At 36.6% G+C, this 16185-nt stretch overlaps 5 protein-coding genes and 1 non-coding gene across 7 annotated transcripts; 2 read left to right on the forward strand and 4 right to left on the reverse strand.

The window, feature by feature from the left end:
• Positions 1-56: 56 nt before the first annotated feature.
• sowahd (sosondowah ankyrin repeat domain family d) lies at positions 57-2603 on the forward strand. Of its 2 annotated transcripts, none has more exons than XM_073812191.1 (2): positions 57-849; positions 1250-2603. In XM_073812191.1, exon 2 carries the CDS (start codon positions 1352-1354, stop codon positions 2414-2416), a length of 1065 nt encoding a protein of 354 aa, XP_073668292.1. In that variant the 5' UTR covers positions 57-849; positions 1250-1351; the 3' UTR covers positions 2417-2603. The 2 variants fall into 2 exon arrangements, with proteins under 2 accessions (XP_073668292.1, XP_065128014.2); XM_065271942.2 differs by having other exon boundaries at positions 57-780.
• Positions 2604-2748: 145 nt separating this feature from the next.
• On the reverse strand, positions 2749-4353 carry rpl39 (ribosomal protein L39). The gene is made up of 3 exons (XM_065271943.2): positions 4232-4353; positions 3881-3984; positions 2749-2966 (listed from the first exon to the last, which is right to left on the reverse strand). Exons 1-3 carry the CDS (start codon positions 4232-4234, stop codon positions 2918-2920), a joined length of 156 nt encoding a protein of 51 aa, XP_065128015.1. The 5' UTR covers positions 4235-4353; the 3' UTR covers positions 2749-2917.
• LOC135763799 (small nucleolar RNA SNORA69) lies at positions 3680-3813 on the reverse strand. Its single transcript, XR_010539574.2, has one exon. It is a non-coding gene; the product is annotated as a small nucleolar RNA SNORA69 (small nucleolar RNA).
• A 331-nt stretch (positions 4354-4684) lies between the features above and the next one.
• On the reverse strand, positions 4685-9008 carry upf3b (UPF3B regulator of nonsense mediated mRNA decay). The gene is made up of 10 exons (XM_065271944.2): positions 8778-9008; positions 8219-8325; positions 8025-8131; positions 7735-7833; positions 7541-7651; positions 7162-7205; positions 6887-7078; positions 6633-6775; positions 5770-6067; positions 4685-5679 (listed from the first exon to the last, which is right to left on the reverse strand). Exons 1-10 carry the CDS (start codon positions 8889-8891, stop codon positions 5530-5532), a joined length of 1365 nt encoding a protein of 454 aa, XP_065128016.1. The 5' UTR covers positions 8892-9008; the 3' UTR covers positions 4685-5529.
• Positions 9009-9360: 352 nt separating this feature from the next.
• On the forward strand, positions 9361-10049 carry ndufa1 (NADH:ubiquinone oxidoreductase subunit A1). The gene is made up of 3 exons (XM_065271946.2): positions 9361-9603; positions 9778-9867; positions 9947-10049. The coding sequence occupies exons 1-3, from the start codon at positions 9502-9504 to the stop codon at positions 9965-9967; spliced, it is 213 nt and encodes a 70-aa protein (XP_065128018.1). The 5' UTR covers positions 9361-9501; the 3' UTR covers positions 9968-10049.
• Positions 10050-13404: 3355 nt separating this feature from the next.
• nkap (NFKB activating protein) lies at positions 13405-16101 on the reverse strand. The gene is made up of 9 exons (XM_065271947.2): positions 15970-16101; positions 15458-15773; positions 15233-15313; positions 14931-14995; positions 14716-14814; positions 14573-14612; positions 14204-14389; positions 13947-14096; positions 13405-13834 (listed from the first exon to the last, which is right to left on the reverse strand). Exons 2-9 carry the CDS (start codon positions 15754-15756, stop codon positions 13660-13662), a joined length of 1095 nt encoding a protein of 364 aa, XP_065128019.2. The 5' UTR covers positions 15757-15773; positions 15970-16101; the 3' UTR covers positions 13405-13659.
• Between the last annotated feature and the right edge of the window lie 84 nt (positions 16102-16185).

Below are 16185 nucleotides of genomic sequence, written 5' to 3' on the forward strand. Positions count from 1 at the left end.
CGTTGTCTATATTTCTACAGAACTCAATTTGCTAATGAAAAAAAATCCTCGTTTACAAGCGAGACCCCCATTTTATTGAATGGTTTAGTCTGCCATGTCTTCGGTTCAACCGATAAACAACGTATTTTCTCTACAGGTATTTTGGCTACAGCTACATGTTGTTAAATAAAACTTACCGCAGAAAATGTTTAATATTAAAAAAAAGAATGTAGATCTTTTGTTTTAAGTCTCATTAAAACTATTTTTGGATGATTATCTACTATGTTAATACATGTAACATAACCTAATTGTAATTGTGTAGTTGTATCATACATGTTGAATGTGAACAATCTGAATAGTTTATGGTGTTTGTCCTTAAAAAATGACTAACTCTTATAAAAGTGTGATAAAAGATATGTAATAAAATGTATATTTCTTTGTTATTTTATTATGTATTATATTTATTTATTGTATTACGTAGTGTGAGTTTTGCAAAAAATCCATCGACTTCCTCTTCTGTGCCAGCAGCTGAATGATCACAAGTGCAGTGGGTGTTTATTTACAGTAGTTACTGCAGTTTGAACTTTGGATCTGTAACTTTATCAAGAGGAAATGGCTACTACGAGGAAAACTAACTTGAAAAGTTTCGATTAGCTCACAGACCCTTTCTGCTTCTTTTTGACGGAAAGATCATTTCGATGTACGTGGTGTTGAAGTACAAAACGACGGGAAAATAGTTGATTGAATTGTGTGTAGACGCCATCATAGGACTTCTAAATAGCGCTACAGTACGGATAACAGGTGAGATAACACCGGATATACATCTAGAATAAAGTTCATTCACGTTCTTCAATTAAATGCATTATTCTAGTAAGTTTTTTTTTTTTTAAATACAACAAGTGACGATGGTCAATGTACTACTTACTTTTAGAATGTGAAGCGTTTAAAGAAATGTCTAAAAAGTAAAAATTTTTAAGCTTAACTACAGGATTATATTTATAGATTTACCCATGTAAATTCATTTTTACGTATAATTACAAATAAAAAATAGCAGAGCTCACAATTTTAAATATGATATGTAAAACAAAAGAGGAACAAACGATGAGGAAGAAGCACTTTTCAATGGTTTGTAGAGAAAACAAAATCATGCATGTAAAACGTGATTTCCTCTAAAACAACTGTTAAATTAAATTAATAAAATAGCCATAAATGTGATTAACTTTAAAACATTCTTTATTTATTTTTTCTTTCTATATTTAAACACTTACAGATAAAAACTTGAATGCAGATGGGTTGTTCATTTATGTAAGCCACTTTAGTTTAGATCTTATATAAACAAGCGAAGAAAATAACTTCCCCGGAATCTGCCAGTATGTACGATGGGACCAGAAGCGGGCCTTTGGCATCAGAGGAACATCACACCCCTGGGGAAGAAACTCCATTGCCTTTGGAAGAACCCAAAGATACAGACGGTAAAGATTCAGGAAATAATGGGAGCAATTCAGATTCCCCTAAAACCAAAACAGCAAGCCAGTTTCGTGCAAATCTTGAAGAGCGCCTTTCTAGATACGGAGCTCGACCCGCATCTCCAGTATTTAGCGCTTCTACGCGCAGATCCAGATTTCAGAAAACTGAGCGCTGTGAGCCCGGCAGCAGCGCCACCCACAGACTCTCAATTGACGCTTCAGAAAAAAGCACTCTCACCCCCTCTATGCGTAAGAAGTATTTAAAGGAGTTTTTGAACAAATCTGGACTGTCAAGCATTGTATCATCCCAACACATGAGCCTATCGTCCAAAGATTGTGAAGATGATGATGCACTCTATGGTATAAACGATACCGGCTGGGCTTTGGACCCCATGGAGCATGCATGGATGCTGTGTGCTATGGATGGAAATTATGATACGGTTGTTGAATTTCTTGCTGAAGACCCGAGTCTGCTGAGCAAAAAAGACTTCATCAGTGGTTACACAGCTCTTCACTGGTTGGCTAAAAATGGAAAGGATGAAACATTGGTACGGCTCCTCAGGCATGCTGAGAGAGAAGGGTTGCCAGTGAACGTTAACATGAGAGGCAGCGGAGGTCTGACACCTCTGCATGTGGCTGCCATGCATAACCAGTACATGATTGTTAAGATTTTGATTGGCGCTTTTGGTGCTAATATAGAAGTCATGGACTACAGTGGTAAACGGGCATGGCAATATCTTAAGGACAACGCACCAAAGGAAATTAAAGAGCTTTTAGGAGCATGGGATGAAGAACACAATTTAGGGTTTTTGAACGTGAACAACAGCGCAAGTGAACCTCAGCTAACAGAGCAAAATGCTCAGGAAAATAAAATTGAGGTGGACAGTTCAGCAAGGGGAACTATGTCCTGGAGATTTGGATCTTTTAGAAAGCTTTTGTCCAGTGTTGGTCTGCTTGGGGAAAAATCCTGAAGTGACTAAAGCAAAATTTTATTAACCACCAAGTTCATGATTTGTTTATTAATAAATCTTCCAACCTAATCCTGATATCAGTGTTGCCTTCACATTTATGTGAATTAAATAATATTTATAAAAAGATTTTTGTTTTTCACCAATACTGTATTATGACTTGTCAAACTAAGAGAAATTGATTGTTAATCTTGAATACAATTTTTAAAGATAAAATGGTAAAATTGTGTATTCTTTTTAAACTGTTTTGTGTATGACAAACACTAAGTTTTCTCAACACCAAGTGAAAAATTTCAACTATGGAATTTAAATAATTCACAAGGGAGGATGCAAAATTATTTGGATTCGATGACAAATCTTTTATTGTTTTCCAAGGACAAAACCAAAATATCTGTACAAAAGGGCAACTTCTGTTCCTGATAGCATGGCTCCTCTCCAGCTCTGGATGAGTTGGTGGTCCTGGCAGAGAACAGACGGAGGTGGATGTTGAAGTGAGCTGTGTGTTTACAAGCCCAGCTTGGTCCTTCTCCAGTGTCTCCTCTTGGAATTGTACCTGGAAAGAGACAAACATCCATAAATATAGGTACCCGACTATCTCCGCCGTTGCGGCTGCAGTCATGGTTCCGCTCGACGCAAATTCAGATTTCCTCAGGCAACATGCGTAATAAAAACATTCTTGAAATTGTAATAAACATTTAGTATAATTGCTAAAATACAAGTGAATGAAATTTCAATGAATTTAAACGATGACCACAGAAGTTTTACCACCCACAAAATGGGAAAACAAGGAACAAAATAAAGTGATGAATTTCAAGTTTCAAATGGCCAGTATTTTGTTGTTTTTGAACGCATAAACAGGGTCTTGGTGTCATTTTAAATGATTTTTCAAGCTCTTTCTATCCGCACAACTAGTTATAGCATTTAACCATGTTGAAAATTTTATTCCCATACCTACTAAATATTAACTACACGGAATTTCTCTTAAATTCCAATGCACAGTGCAATAAGCAAACTAATGCAGATTGTTTTAAAGTTACATCAATATGGGCTTAATATTTGGACTAATATTTACAAAACACGTCAGATTTTCTAGTAAACATTTATTGATGTCATGGATCTAGAACACACAACCATACAATTTACTGTTTACTGGACTGCAGTAAAACCAAAATATGCAAAGTCAAAGTACTGGCCAAGCAAACCCCTCATCATCATACGTTGTCATAGATTCAATATTTGATAATAAAACAACATTTACAACTTAGATTCTGTCTCTATAACAGAGCATTTGCTTGTCATACAGGATGACAAGGCTCACATCTCTGTTAACAGAAGAATACTCTCAGCAGGATAATGGCAGTACAAACACAAAATTTAGCACTGTAATTGCGTCCTGCTTTTATGAACTGTAACAATCTGCAGACAGTGTAAAAGCTAATAGTACCGCTAACAATCATGCTAGCATACCTGATCTTGTTGCCAGTTTTCATCCTTATCCACTGTGGGATCGGTCTGTTCTGCTTCTGCTTTTTAGCGAGAAAGCGTTTAATCCTGAAGGTCTTGTGCGACGCCTGAAATGTAAATTTGAAACACTGTCAAGCAATCTGACTAGCATGCACTGCAGTTAGTAAGCTAGCTAGCGGTAACTTCACCACATATGTGTCAGACAACCATCCCAACATAATTATATCATTAATCGAACACAAACCTCTCAAATGCTAAATCCCACTAACAAAAAACTTCGATTAACATACAAAACTTAAGCCACATGTAAGAAAAACATAACTTACACATGGATGTTTTATGATTTTGGCTTACCATTTCTGAGATCGCAAACCGCTCAGCGCTATGGCGGTAGTCGAAGAGAAGGAATCATGGGAAACGCACGCGCTGTATATCCGCGTAAGGAAACTGGCCTGCTTGTGTAAGTCACAGCGACATCCAGCGGATCCACGTAAAACAGGCGAGTGCTGTAAAAATAATCTTGTTTGACCTCAAGTGCGCCGCAAGAACTGACGTCAACGTACCGCGAGAGCGAGTCAAAATTAACCTTCTCCGTATGATTTCTCAAATCACTCTCGCGGTACATTGACGTCATCCGCCAGCTGGGTCTTAAAGTGTTACTAAAACCGAACAAACCTAATGCTGATCGTTGTTTTATCATATTTCAATTTTCTAGTGCTTACAAACGTATTTAACAATATTTGAGGCATTAACAAGCAATTCTTATTTAACAAACCACATTTTAAAATTAAAAACAAGACACTTAGAGTAACCCATAGGTTTCTTTTATTGTCTTTTTGGATTTCTCTTCACAGTTTTAACAGAGTTGCAACTACAGAAGGAAAACAAGCAGTATTTGAGTTAAGAAAACGTAAAACTGAATGAAAGCACATGTGATAATTTCCAATCCAAGCTAGTTGCATTTTTTGTATGATATGTTATAGTTCAAAAATTAAGGAAGGCCACATATGTTTTTGCATATAATTTAGTCGACTTGCACAAAAGAACAATGACAAAGGCATTGGCATCATAAAGCATGGCTCTTTTTCCAAGTGACCAATATCTAAATGTAATTTCAACAGAAGCTAGTATCTTTCGAACAGCCACAAGCTAAAGAACAAATGTTACTGATTGTCCAAAGTGAAATGTGATGTATGGCAATAGTTTGATGTGTAGAGGCGCAATATAATATTGTCTACAGTAGAACAGTGATAAACCCTAAGCAAGCTTGATCAGACCTCTTTAACAAACTAAGAAGCAAAAAAGCATGAGAAGTGAAATAAGTTTGGCTGTGTACCAAAAGTAAGGTCACTTTAAGTTATCGTGGTCCAATCGCTTGGCTTCTCTCGTCTATGCCCCGTTTCTCAAATCCACCTATCATACGGGAACTGAATCACTCCTTGCCTTGCTCATAAACAGATACTTTTGAGGGCTCTTTCAGGCACTGGAGGGCTTTGTGCTCTCATGTCACTGACAGAGTTTTCTTTTTTTTTAAGTGGGGAAATTCGTTTGATGGCAGCACCATGTTTTGAAGATGTAAATTTGCCTTGATTCGAGTAAGAGCCCCTCCTCTCTCTTTAGTAATTATGCCATGCTAGCACGGGGCTGCTTTCTCACTCCGCAGCTTTCTCTGGTGTATTCTTCGCCTCTTTATCAGCCCTCCTCTCTGCTGCCTGTCCCTCTCCTCCAGCTCCTCCGCTGCCGCTTCCTGGTCGGTTACGGCTCCTCGCCCCAGGCTGGTACAGTTGAATTGCGGGTCGATCCTAAGGCAGCAATGTTAAGAGTAATGATTAAAATGACATTGATGGTAAAATGACATAGATGGATTATTAGCATATCAAAAACACATCTACCTTATTTCTCATACGATCTTTTCTAGAACTGTCTTCTTTTTTGTTTTCTTTTGATGACTTTTCAGGATGAACATTCCCAGATGATTCTCCAGTGTTCTCATGCTTTCTCTTCTCCCAAACACGTTCCTTTTCCTTTCTTCCCTCATCTTCTCTCTTTTTGTAGGTGTTTTCTCCATCCTGACGTTCCCTTCTCCTCCTCCGCTCCTCGTCTTGTTTTCTAAAGCGTTCTTTTTCTTTCTGTCTCCTTTCTCTTTCTCCATCACGGTCCCTGTAATCTTTATGCCCAGCATCCTCTGATCTGCACAACAAAGAATTAAGGAGATAATGGGGTTATTTAATGGACAAGATTTAGATTAATCCAGGACTAGGCCTTAGTTTCATTGGTAAAATTAAGTTGTTTTTACAAACAATCCAAGGTATGAGCTGAGCTGTGTTTACACAAAATTAATTAAATCATTAAGTCAAGTTATTTACATTTAATATATATTTTTTGAAAGAAAATTACAATTTAAAAGGCTTTATTTTTACCCTACATACATATTGTATGTTGCTTAAATATAAAATGTATTGTGTCCAGTTAAAAAGTTGTTGTTTGTATACATAGGCGTCTCAAAATTACACATTTTAGTGGTCAAAACCGCAATACTGTAAAACTGTGGTATTTTTTACCGCCAAAATCTCATACTTACACATGCCTGGTCACAATGCAAAAAATACATTGTGGTCCTACTGTCATGGATTTGTATGACATGTGTATGCCCCTTTTATGACATGTATAATAACAACTATATTTATATTTATTTGAAAAATCTGATTTTGAATAATCATGCAGAATCATAATGCAGTTTCTGCTTCGAACTTACTTGTTGCCTTTCTCGTCCCTGTGTTCACCATTCTGTCGTTTCTTCATATCTCCTCCAGGAGCTCGATCTTCCCTCTGTTTCTTAGGCTTCTCTTTAGGCTTCTCAGTATCACCATCTTCTGCTTTCTCTGGTTTCTTTAGTAGCTAAGAGACAAAAAATATGTGTTATTATGTTATCAATTACAGAAGATTAATAAAATGTAACAGTGAAAGACAAAAAGAAGAAAATGCAAGAGAACATTTAGCATTATGTACCTTGATTTTTGGCTGTTCTTCTTTTGACTGGTCTTTATCCTTATAAGATGCCTTTTCCGCCTTTTTTAATTTCTCAGCCTCTTTTCTTTTTCTTCTGTCCTCCTCTCTCCACTTACGTCGCTCTTCATCTCGCAAACGTTTGCGTTCCAGCTCCCTCCGTCTCCTCTCTTCTTTTTTCTCCTCTCTTATTCTCTGAGGAGTACAGAATAAGAGTGCATGAGCAGACAAATATACTTAAAATTAAGTATATTCAGGACATTACATCCTCATTTTACCTGTTTATTCTTAAGGAAGTCCAATAGAGGGGTTGTCTTTTTAGCTGGAAAAAGAACATTTTGATGAATAATTTCAGATTTAAAAAAAAATAAAGTACTGCAAAAGACTTAGACCACCAGCTTTGTTCTTTAAGCAAAGTTTTATTTAATGCTATATTTATTTTTTTACTATTTTTATTAAGATACAAACACAAAATACAGAAATATTTTAGGCATCAATCAGTATTTTGTGTGACCTCTCTTGGCACTAAACACATCTTGAGCTTTTTTGAAGAGACTAGAGTCCTGAAGTCATTCAAATGGTGGACTAAGACTTTTGCACAGTACTGTACATGTTAAGCGTTTTTTTTTTTTTTTAAGCATTTACATAAAAACTCACAACTGAGTTCTTTTGTCTTGGCCTCTATTTCCTCAAGTAAAGTCTCTGGATTGGAAGGAAATTTTTCCTCATCGCCATTGTAGAATTCCAAAAACTTCTTATAATCAGAATCTGATAAGGAAAAGGAATACAATGCATTAACATATTCTCCAAATTAATTACTGTTTATCACAAACGTAGTGGTAAATAATCACCATCTTCAATTGTTCCACTTTTAGCATCCTTCTTCTTACTCCTTTTCTTAGCAACTTTTTGGAATGGTGCAAACTCAACAATGGCTGGATACTCTTGTCCTGTAATGTGGAAAAAAGACGATGCATTGCAGTCTAATCAATACTATAAAAACAAAAAACAATTACAAAAACCAGAAAACCATTTATAGGATACAACATCTAACAATAATCCAGTCACCAAAATGTATTCCTTAAATCACAGATTAGTGATGTAACTCAAATAAAACAATAATAACAAGTATAAACCAAACCTCTACTATCAATGAAGACATAGCCATCAAAACGGTCTCTGAAGAGAACAATGTCATCTTGATTTTTGAAATTCAGATATGCTCTTGCAAATAGATGAGGAAAAAGACTGCAAAAAAGAAAATATTTCTGTTAGTCTTAATGTGAATACATATTTTCTTTGTACATAATTATATTTACAGAAGCATATACAAACCTAGTATCACTTGAGAAAAACTCAAGGTAGTCCAGTTCTGGAAGAGGCTGAAGTTGCTCCACTAGTTCGTCTTTAGTTAGACTGGGAGGGAGACGTCGGATAACAATCTAGTATCAAGTTTTAAAGCGAAAATACATTTTAGAATTAACAATGAGACATTGTCGTCTTATTCTACACAAATAAATACATGTAATAAAATGGTTGATGATATCTAGCTATTCTATTAACTTGTAAGAATCAAGCCATGGCTGTTCTAACAAAAACATAACTATCAGAACAGATATGAAATATATTTAAATTAAATCCTTCCTCTCTAACGTTACAAATGGCAAACAAATAGCCAATCCCCGCAGTGACAGGAAACTTTGACAGGGGGATTTGCAAACCAAACTGTAAATATTTTAAATATTCCGCAAATCAACTACCCCATGCTATGTCAACATGATATCCAGCACATTTACAAACAAATATTAATAGTATTTTTAACGAAAGCGTCTAAGCTATGCTTTATATTGCATTTATAAGAGGAGCATAGCCGGCTAGCCTGCTAACTATTTACCTTTGTCATAGCCTCCTTCTTCTCTTTACTGGGCTTCTCTGGTTTTTCATTTTCATCATACTTTATTTCCAGTTTCTTTTCTCTGGGACGCGTGTTTTCTTTGTCCTCCTTCATGATCCTTTGCAAACTTTTGCAACGATCTCTGACTACGCAAACGTGTTGTGCTATATTCAGTGTCCAACTTTCCGCAGTTGTTTTCTCGGTGTCGCCAGCAGGCGTCTCTGATTGGCTGAAACTCGCAGTGCAAAGAATCTCTTAAAACTGCGATGAGTGTCCACTCTTCATTTGTGCCCATTGATATCTATCTATCTTTGACTCTCACATCATGGTAGATCATCCGTTTTTTTTTTTTTTATAAAAGCATGCGATGACGAGGCAGTGCAAATCCTCCCAAGTACATGGAATGAAAGATTATGAAGATAGCATTTCTCCGCCGTTTAGTTTGACTACAGTTATTTTTTTTTTTTTAAGTCATATATATAACAAATAGTACAATAGTACTGTAGTTACAATAACAACCACAAGGAGACGCTGTAATTTTTGCAGGCGATTTTCTTTTCTTCAAAAAAGGAAGTGCTTTATATTCTTTGCGGAAGTTGTGTTCGTGACCGTCAGGAGGGCAGACATTTTGCCCCATGTAGATGTCAACTTTAGACGAAATTATTGAATAACGCTTAACTACCACAATTTCCTTCTGACCTTTTGTTGAAATTTTACCACAATCATGTGGTATGAAATATTGCCCGGTTTTGCTATTATGACAGTTTGTCTCTTCGTTCCTGGTATTGCAACTACTCACATACACAAGTTCACAAGCGGTGGAAAGGTGAGTGAAAAAAGATAATCGTTTATTTGAACAAATGTGTCACTTATAGGTCATAGGTGCTTGACGCGTTTATGCTTTAACACGTATTTTAATAGTTAGAAATATTTTTATTATCTTGATGTAACATGGCCCGCATATCAACACCATATGCAATCCACCTCATTTCTCTCATAGGAAAAGAGGATTGCACGGATTCCGTATCACTGGTATTTGATGGAGAGAGACAAGAGAGTGTCTGGGAGTGGTATACATTACCATTCAAAGGTAAGTACTGACATTTATCTATATTAAAGTTATTATCAATAATGAAGTGTTCTAAAATGTTCCTCTGTTTATTTCTCAGGGACTTGAAAACATCAAGTAAAGGACCACACAGCATCCTCTTCAAGATCTTTCATGTACATTTTGTTCAGCTGTCTATTAAAATGTTTTCTTTAAATTAATAAGATTGTAAGATTCTATATACAACTTAGATTTTACTGTTTGGTGGGTGAACATCTAGGCCCGGTTTAGCAGACAAGGCTTTGCTTAAAGGAACACGCCCACATTTCGGGAATTTGGGTTATTTACCCAATCCCCCAGAGTTAGATAAGTCCATGCATACCTTTCTCATATCTGTGCGTACTGTAACTCTGTCTGATGCAGCCCCCGCTAGCTTAGCTTAGCACAAAGACTGGAAGTGAATTGCTCCAGCTAGCAAACTGCTCCCAATAAGTAAACATACTGGGAACTATATTTTCAGAAGGCGAAGCACTGCTACTTTGGTGGAGTGACACGGTGTACACGGTGTGACTATACAAATCACAACACATAAATATGAAACTGTTTGTGTTATTTTGTCACTTACTGGGAGCAGTATGCTAGCTGGAGCCATTCACTTCCAGTCTTTGTGCTAAGCTAAGCTAGCGGGGGATGCGTTAGAGTTACAGCACGCACGGAGATGGGAAAGGTATGTATGGACTTATCTAACTCTGGGAGATACGATGAATAAGCTAAATTCCCAAAATGTGGGCGTGTTCCTTTAAGCCAGGACTATGCTTTCGTTAAATTGGGATAGTTAAGTTGCTTTTATACAATGCTTTAGATAATAATGAAATTGTAAAGTTATAACTGGTGTGCATCTTTGGACAAAACAATGACATTGACATATTTTAAGATATGTAAGGATAAGTTCATTTAATTTGTGACTAGCCTTAAGCCTTGTCTGTAAAACCAGGCACTAATGTGTAGAGATACGCATAAACACCTTAACACTTGGTGTATATAAAATTGGCCAAGTACGTAAACACTTTAAATTGTAGTAAATGCACTGAATGCTTTCAGATATACAAAATACATAGAGTTCATTGCTTTAAGCAGTAACCTGCATTAATGGGATGCGATAAGCTGTCACATTTCTTCTAGTATAGAGCATTAATGGAGATTGATTTAAAAGTACTCAAGAACAAAAAGAGACCAAAAGCAGTTTTTATGTCCATTAATGGAGTAAAGTGCATTGATTTGCATCAGCAAATAGCCATTTAGGAGAGGCTTTCATCCATACGCAATGCTTACACTACACTTATTTCAGGGACGCCCTCCTAAAGCTACGCTGAAACACATTCATATGAGATAATGGTTTTAGATAGCTTTCTTGCGTGTTAAGTAATAATGGAAATTGCTGCCCAGCCAGTAAACCGTAATATTTAAAATTCTGCTTCTATGTTACTCATTGGTTTTTCTTAAATATTCAAGATTACTCGTTTTTTTCACCTCAGAGAACTAAGCTAAGTATTTACTTAATAAAAAATTTATTTACATTTGGTTAACATCATGTGGGGTTACCCCACCTGAAATATAAGCAGCATACTGCATCCTATGAGAGGATTCAAAATTAATAACAATGAACCAAAGGTTCTGAGATCTTCAAGGATACCCTCAAAAATGTTTAAACTGGAAAATAAATAAAGGAAAATCTTAAATATTTGGTATGCCAGTCTGTGAAGAGGGTTAAAGCTATAAAAATTACCAATGGGCAGGTTGTTAAAAATATCTGAATAGACATTAATTCAACACATTTACGTTACAGGGACTGCTTTGATGTTTAGAAGTTAGCCATTGATTTAAAGTCCAGATTCAGGCAAGCAGGGCATATTTGGGGCAGTTGTGGCCTGAAGGTTTCCCGTTCGATTCACATGGCAGACTGAGTTACAATTAAGCAAGGCAGTGATAGATCACAGCTACAAATATAACGGTGATTCTTGGGAAGAACAGGTTTAAATTTTGAAAAAAAAGTTAGTTAAATTACAAAATCTGAAGGTATATCATTATAGACCATGGTCTTGGCTGTTCAGCAATTTACGTGTGCCACCTCCCATGTTTGTATTTTTTTCATAAAATAGGCGTTTTTCCAGTTATAAACCTATAAAAGAACCTTAGATATGTGCAAAGAAGAAGATTGATTCTTTTCCTTCATGAAAATGTTACTAATTTCCAACAGAATTAGCACTTTTCTTAGTGGGACATGTTTTTGCCAAAGTTTTAAGAATCAGTGATAAGTTTTTGTTCACTACTCACTAGGATAAATGCAAAGGACACATTCATAGTATGGGTTAACATACATTAGCTAGTGCATCACTTCACTTGATCATACCCAAGAACCTAGTGCAGTGTTCTTAACATCCAACCCTGGAGAGCCGGTTTCCCGCTGAGTTTAGCTCCAACCTTAATCAAACACACCTGAGCAAGCTATTCAATGTCTTCATGATCACTAGAAAATCACAGGTAGGTGTGTTTGATTAAGGTTGAAGCTAAACTCTGCAGGGAACCGGTTCTCCGGGGTTAGATGTGAAGAACACTGACCTGGTGGGTTTCATAAAAGCACATACGTCACCGTGGACTAAAAAAACAGTGATAGGGGTCTTTTTTTAATAAAGATTTATACATTACATAAAAACTGAATAAATTAGCTTTCCATTGATGTATAATTGATGCTGAAATTCAACTACTTAAAAAAGCAAGGAGGAAAGAAACGAAATATTGAGAAAATCTTGAGTTGTGCAAATGAGGTCTTAAGCAACACATTACTAATGATGAATTCATTTACAGTATGAAATTTACAAAATATCTTTATGGAACCTGATGTTAATATTTACATTTAGCAGACACTTTTGTACAAAGATTAGGACACAATAAACAATATTTCATAGGTAGGCAATAGTACAAAAGGTGCCTAACAAGATAAAAGTTTTCACAATTTCTAAACAATACATGTTGAGAGAAAAGAGTTAGTTTAGATATTGGAGATAAAGCTCTACCCCTGTGAAACACTCTTCAGACTATTGTTTAGGGAGAACTAGGTTAAGTCACTGGCCAGTGCATATATTTGGAGGTCGGTGCACTGAACCCCTTACAAGAACCAGAGTCCTGCCCCTGACCAGTGGGTTTAACACTACAAATCGATACCCACTGAGTGTCATCAAAAACGGTTGGGTAGACAGGGATGAGACTGCATCAGCCAGCTCCCTGATGCCTTTCTAGGCTTCATACTCCACCCTTACTTGATGCCCTCCTCAGAACCCTCAGGAGGAGGGCAGAGTAAGTGATAACATTATGCAATACTTATCTTTAATCTTAACTCTGTTAAAATCCTAATTACTTTTTCATTTAAAAAAATCTATATTTAAGACCTGTACAATGTATTTTTGGCTTGCTAGAAAATATACTGGTGCTACTTATGATCCAGGGTCACATATCTTAAATCCAAGATTCTATAATGCAAGTACACCACACAAAATGTACATAATAAAGCATGGTCAAATGTGTTCCACATAACCATTTTATTTTGATGCAAATAACACATTACATCCTTATTTGTGAAAAGAAAGTTTAATAATAGCAATAACAATTTTTGTTCACAAACCTCTCACTGTACATTGTATGGTGTGATGCCTCAAGCCGATAAAACTCTATACACTCAAGTTTTAAAAAGGTGTTAATCTGAACTACGTTTTATTTTGTCATCCATCTCTTAAAAAGAAAAAGAAGTCAACAGAAATAAAAATGATGGAGTAGAGTCTACTTCTCATCTTTTCCTTTAGTCTTTCTATACACCATTTCCCTGAAGCTGGAAAGGATTTTACTCTCCCTCTTTCTTCTCTCTTCCTGGTTAAAGGAGGCGAGTGCTCTCTTCTCATCAGCGCTGTAGATCTGGTTTTCCTTTCTCAGACGCACAGCCTCCATACGCCGATGTCTAAAGGTGCAAAACATCAAATAATTAGCATATTTAAAAAAAAAATGCAATCTTCAACCTATACTCTCAACTATAACATTTGTTTTTGGCTTTCCAAAAGGAGAAAACATACCGGCTTCCACTCATGACATAGCCAGACTTCTCAAACTCTGAAATCTCATTGCTAGTAAGACCGATTTCACCTCTTCTTGGGATTCGTTTACCAGCTTTCACAAACTCAGCCATGGCTGCACCTTCACCTGGTAGCAAAGCATGTCCAAAACTATGGAAAAGATGACAGAACAAATGGTATTGTTAGAGAAACAGTCTTAAGGTTTAAACATTACTGCATTTAACAAAGGGTTGGAGGCAAAAACAACAACAGCTCACTCTAGAGGTTTGTCATCTTGAGATAGGTGAGTGAGAGGAGCTTCGGGTCCAACAACATGCTCTCCCACACCAGTTTTTTCCACCCATGAGATTTCATTCATGTCCTCTTCCTCTGCATCTGATTGGTCACTGTTGGAATTACTGGACTCCTGATTCTTCTTTGCCTTCTTTTTCTTTGACTTCTTCCTGTGAGGACAAAAATGGTAAATTCCAATCCTAACATGGTCTATAGATTTGTGTGTGTTTAAAGCCTTTTTATCAAACTGATATTTAAAAAAAATAGCAGCAGTGTACCTTGCTTGGGTACAAAATATATCAGGTCTTATTCACTCAACGAGTTCTGCAAAGTAAAAATATATATATTCTTACTTTTTGCTCTTCTTCTTTCTTTTCTTCTTCTTTAGCTCTTCTGTAATACAAACAGATGAATTCCTTATATAACAGGCTGTTAAAATGGGGCTGCCTTACATCTCATTTAAATAAAGTTTTAGGACAAAAGCAAAGGGCCGAACCTTCAGAATCACTTTCAGACTCGCTGTCATCTGAGTGCTTTCTGTTCTTTTTCTTCTTGGATTTCTTCTTTTTTTTCTTTTTCTTCTTTTTCTTTTCTTCTGTGGGCATGAGATCAGTAATCTGGATTAGTTTTCAGATAAAATGCATTTTTTTCATAAAGCAAAACAAACATTGCCACAAAAACTCAACACTGATATATTTCAGTGTACCTTACCTTCTGAACTCGTTTCAGAGCTGCTGTTTTTCACATCTTCTTCTACAGGAGTATGTTCATCCGAGCTATTGAAAGAAGACATAATTATGTCAGAATACATAATGTGATGGTAACAAAAACGTCCTAAGGCCCTGGTTCAACTCGACATCCAAGCATGTGTTAATATCAGGTGTAAAAATGACCCAAAACTGTGTGCTTGTGTAAATGCATGATTCTGATATGCACCCATTATATCGTATTTACAAATATCTCTGCTGCACTGCCATCAAAGCTTTGCACAATGGATCCAATGTTGAACTTACTCAGGTTCTCGGACTCGTGGAGAATAGCCCCAAACCTCTGGACATCCCGATTCACCAATTCTTTCACGCTCTTGCAGGCGCCTTAAGAAAACACAAAAAGAATCAAACATTTTTTTACATTAAAAAACTTCTCATTTACTTTGTTAATGATCAATTAGTGATTGCGCATCTCAAACCCTGCATAGTGTGTAGAGAAGATGTAGTTTAAAACACACGTTCCCATACCTTGCAATAAAGGCGTCTTGTCTCTGTCGTTGGGCATCATCTCTCTTGTCATAGTAATCAGATCTGTATCCAGGGCCGTTTCTCTGATCCGACACATTTAACCGATCTCGTTCTCTGGACCTCGACCGACTGCGAGAATTTCCCACACGGAAGCGGTTTCGATCCGTGTATCGCGGTTTGTGGTCTTCATCGTGTCTTGAGTGTTTCAGCTCTCGGTCCGGTGAGCGACTCCTCGAGCGACTGTGGCGGCGTTTCTTCGGGCTCACGGCGTCTGAATATTTCACTTCCAGCTCAGGCATTATTGTAGACTGCCTCGCTAAAATATATTCAAGTTTTTCTTCTTATACTCAGTTAGTAACAAAACGGCTTATTAATTACATTTCATCGGCCATGTCGCAGTTCAACGGGAGCAAAGCTAGTTTAGCTAGAAATGCTTGGCTCACTACAATTTTGACCGTTATCGAAGCGTATAGCCAAACTATTTAATTTAATTTATTGAAATGTAGACTCACCACAGTCTAAATGCACCTCTATAAAGATGTATATTCCACATATAAGCTACATGCGCACCAGATACGTGTGTTTACGTTTCCTTTTCGTTGAGTTCTTCTTCTATCGTGATTCACAATTGCATGACGCGCGCATTATCGCCCCCTTGAGACAAAGATTGTACCTACATGTAAAAATGTTTTTGGCATTAACGTTGAACACAAAATCATTGTTTTATA

This window comes from Paramisgurnus dabryanus, chromosome 16 (genome assembly GCF_030506205.2).
Source record: "Paramisgurnus dabryanus chromosome 16, PD_genome_1.1, whole genome shotgun sequence".
Lineage (NCBI taxonomy): Eukaryota > Metazoa > Chordata > Actinopteri > Cypriniformes > Cobitidae > Paramisgurnus > Paramisgurnus dabryanus.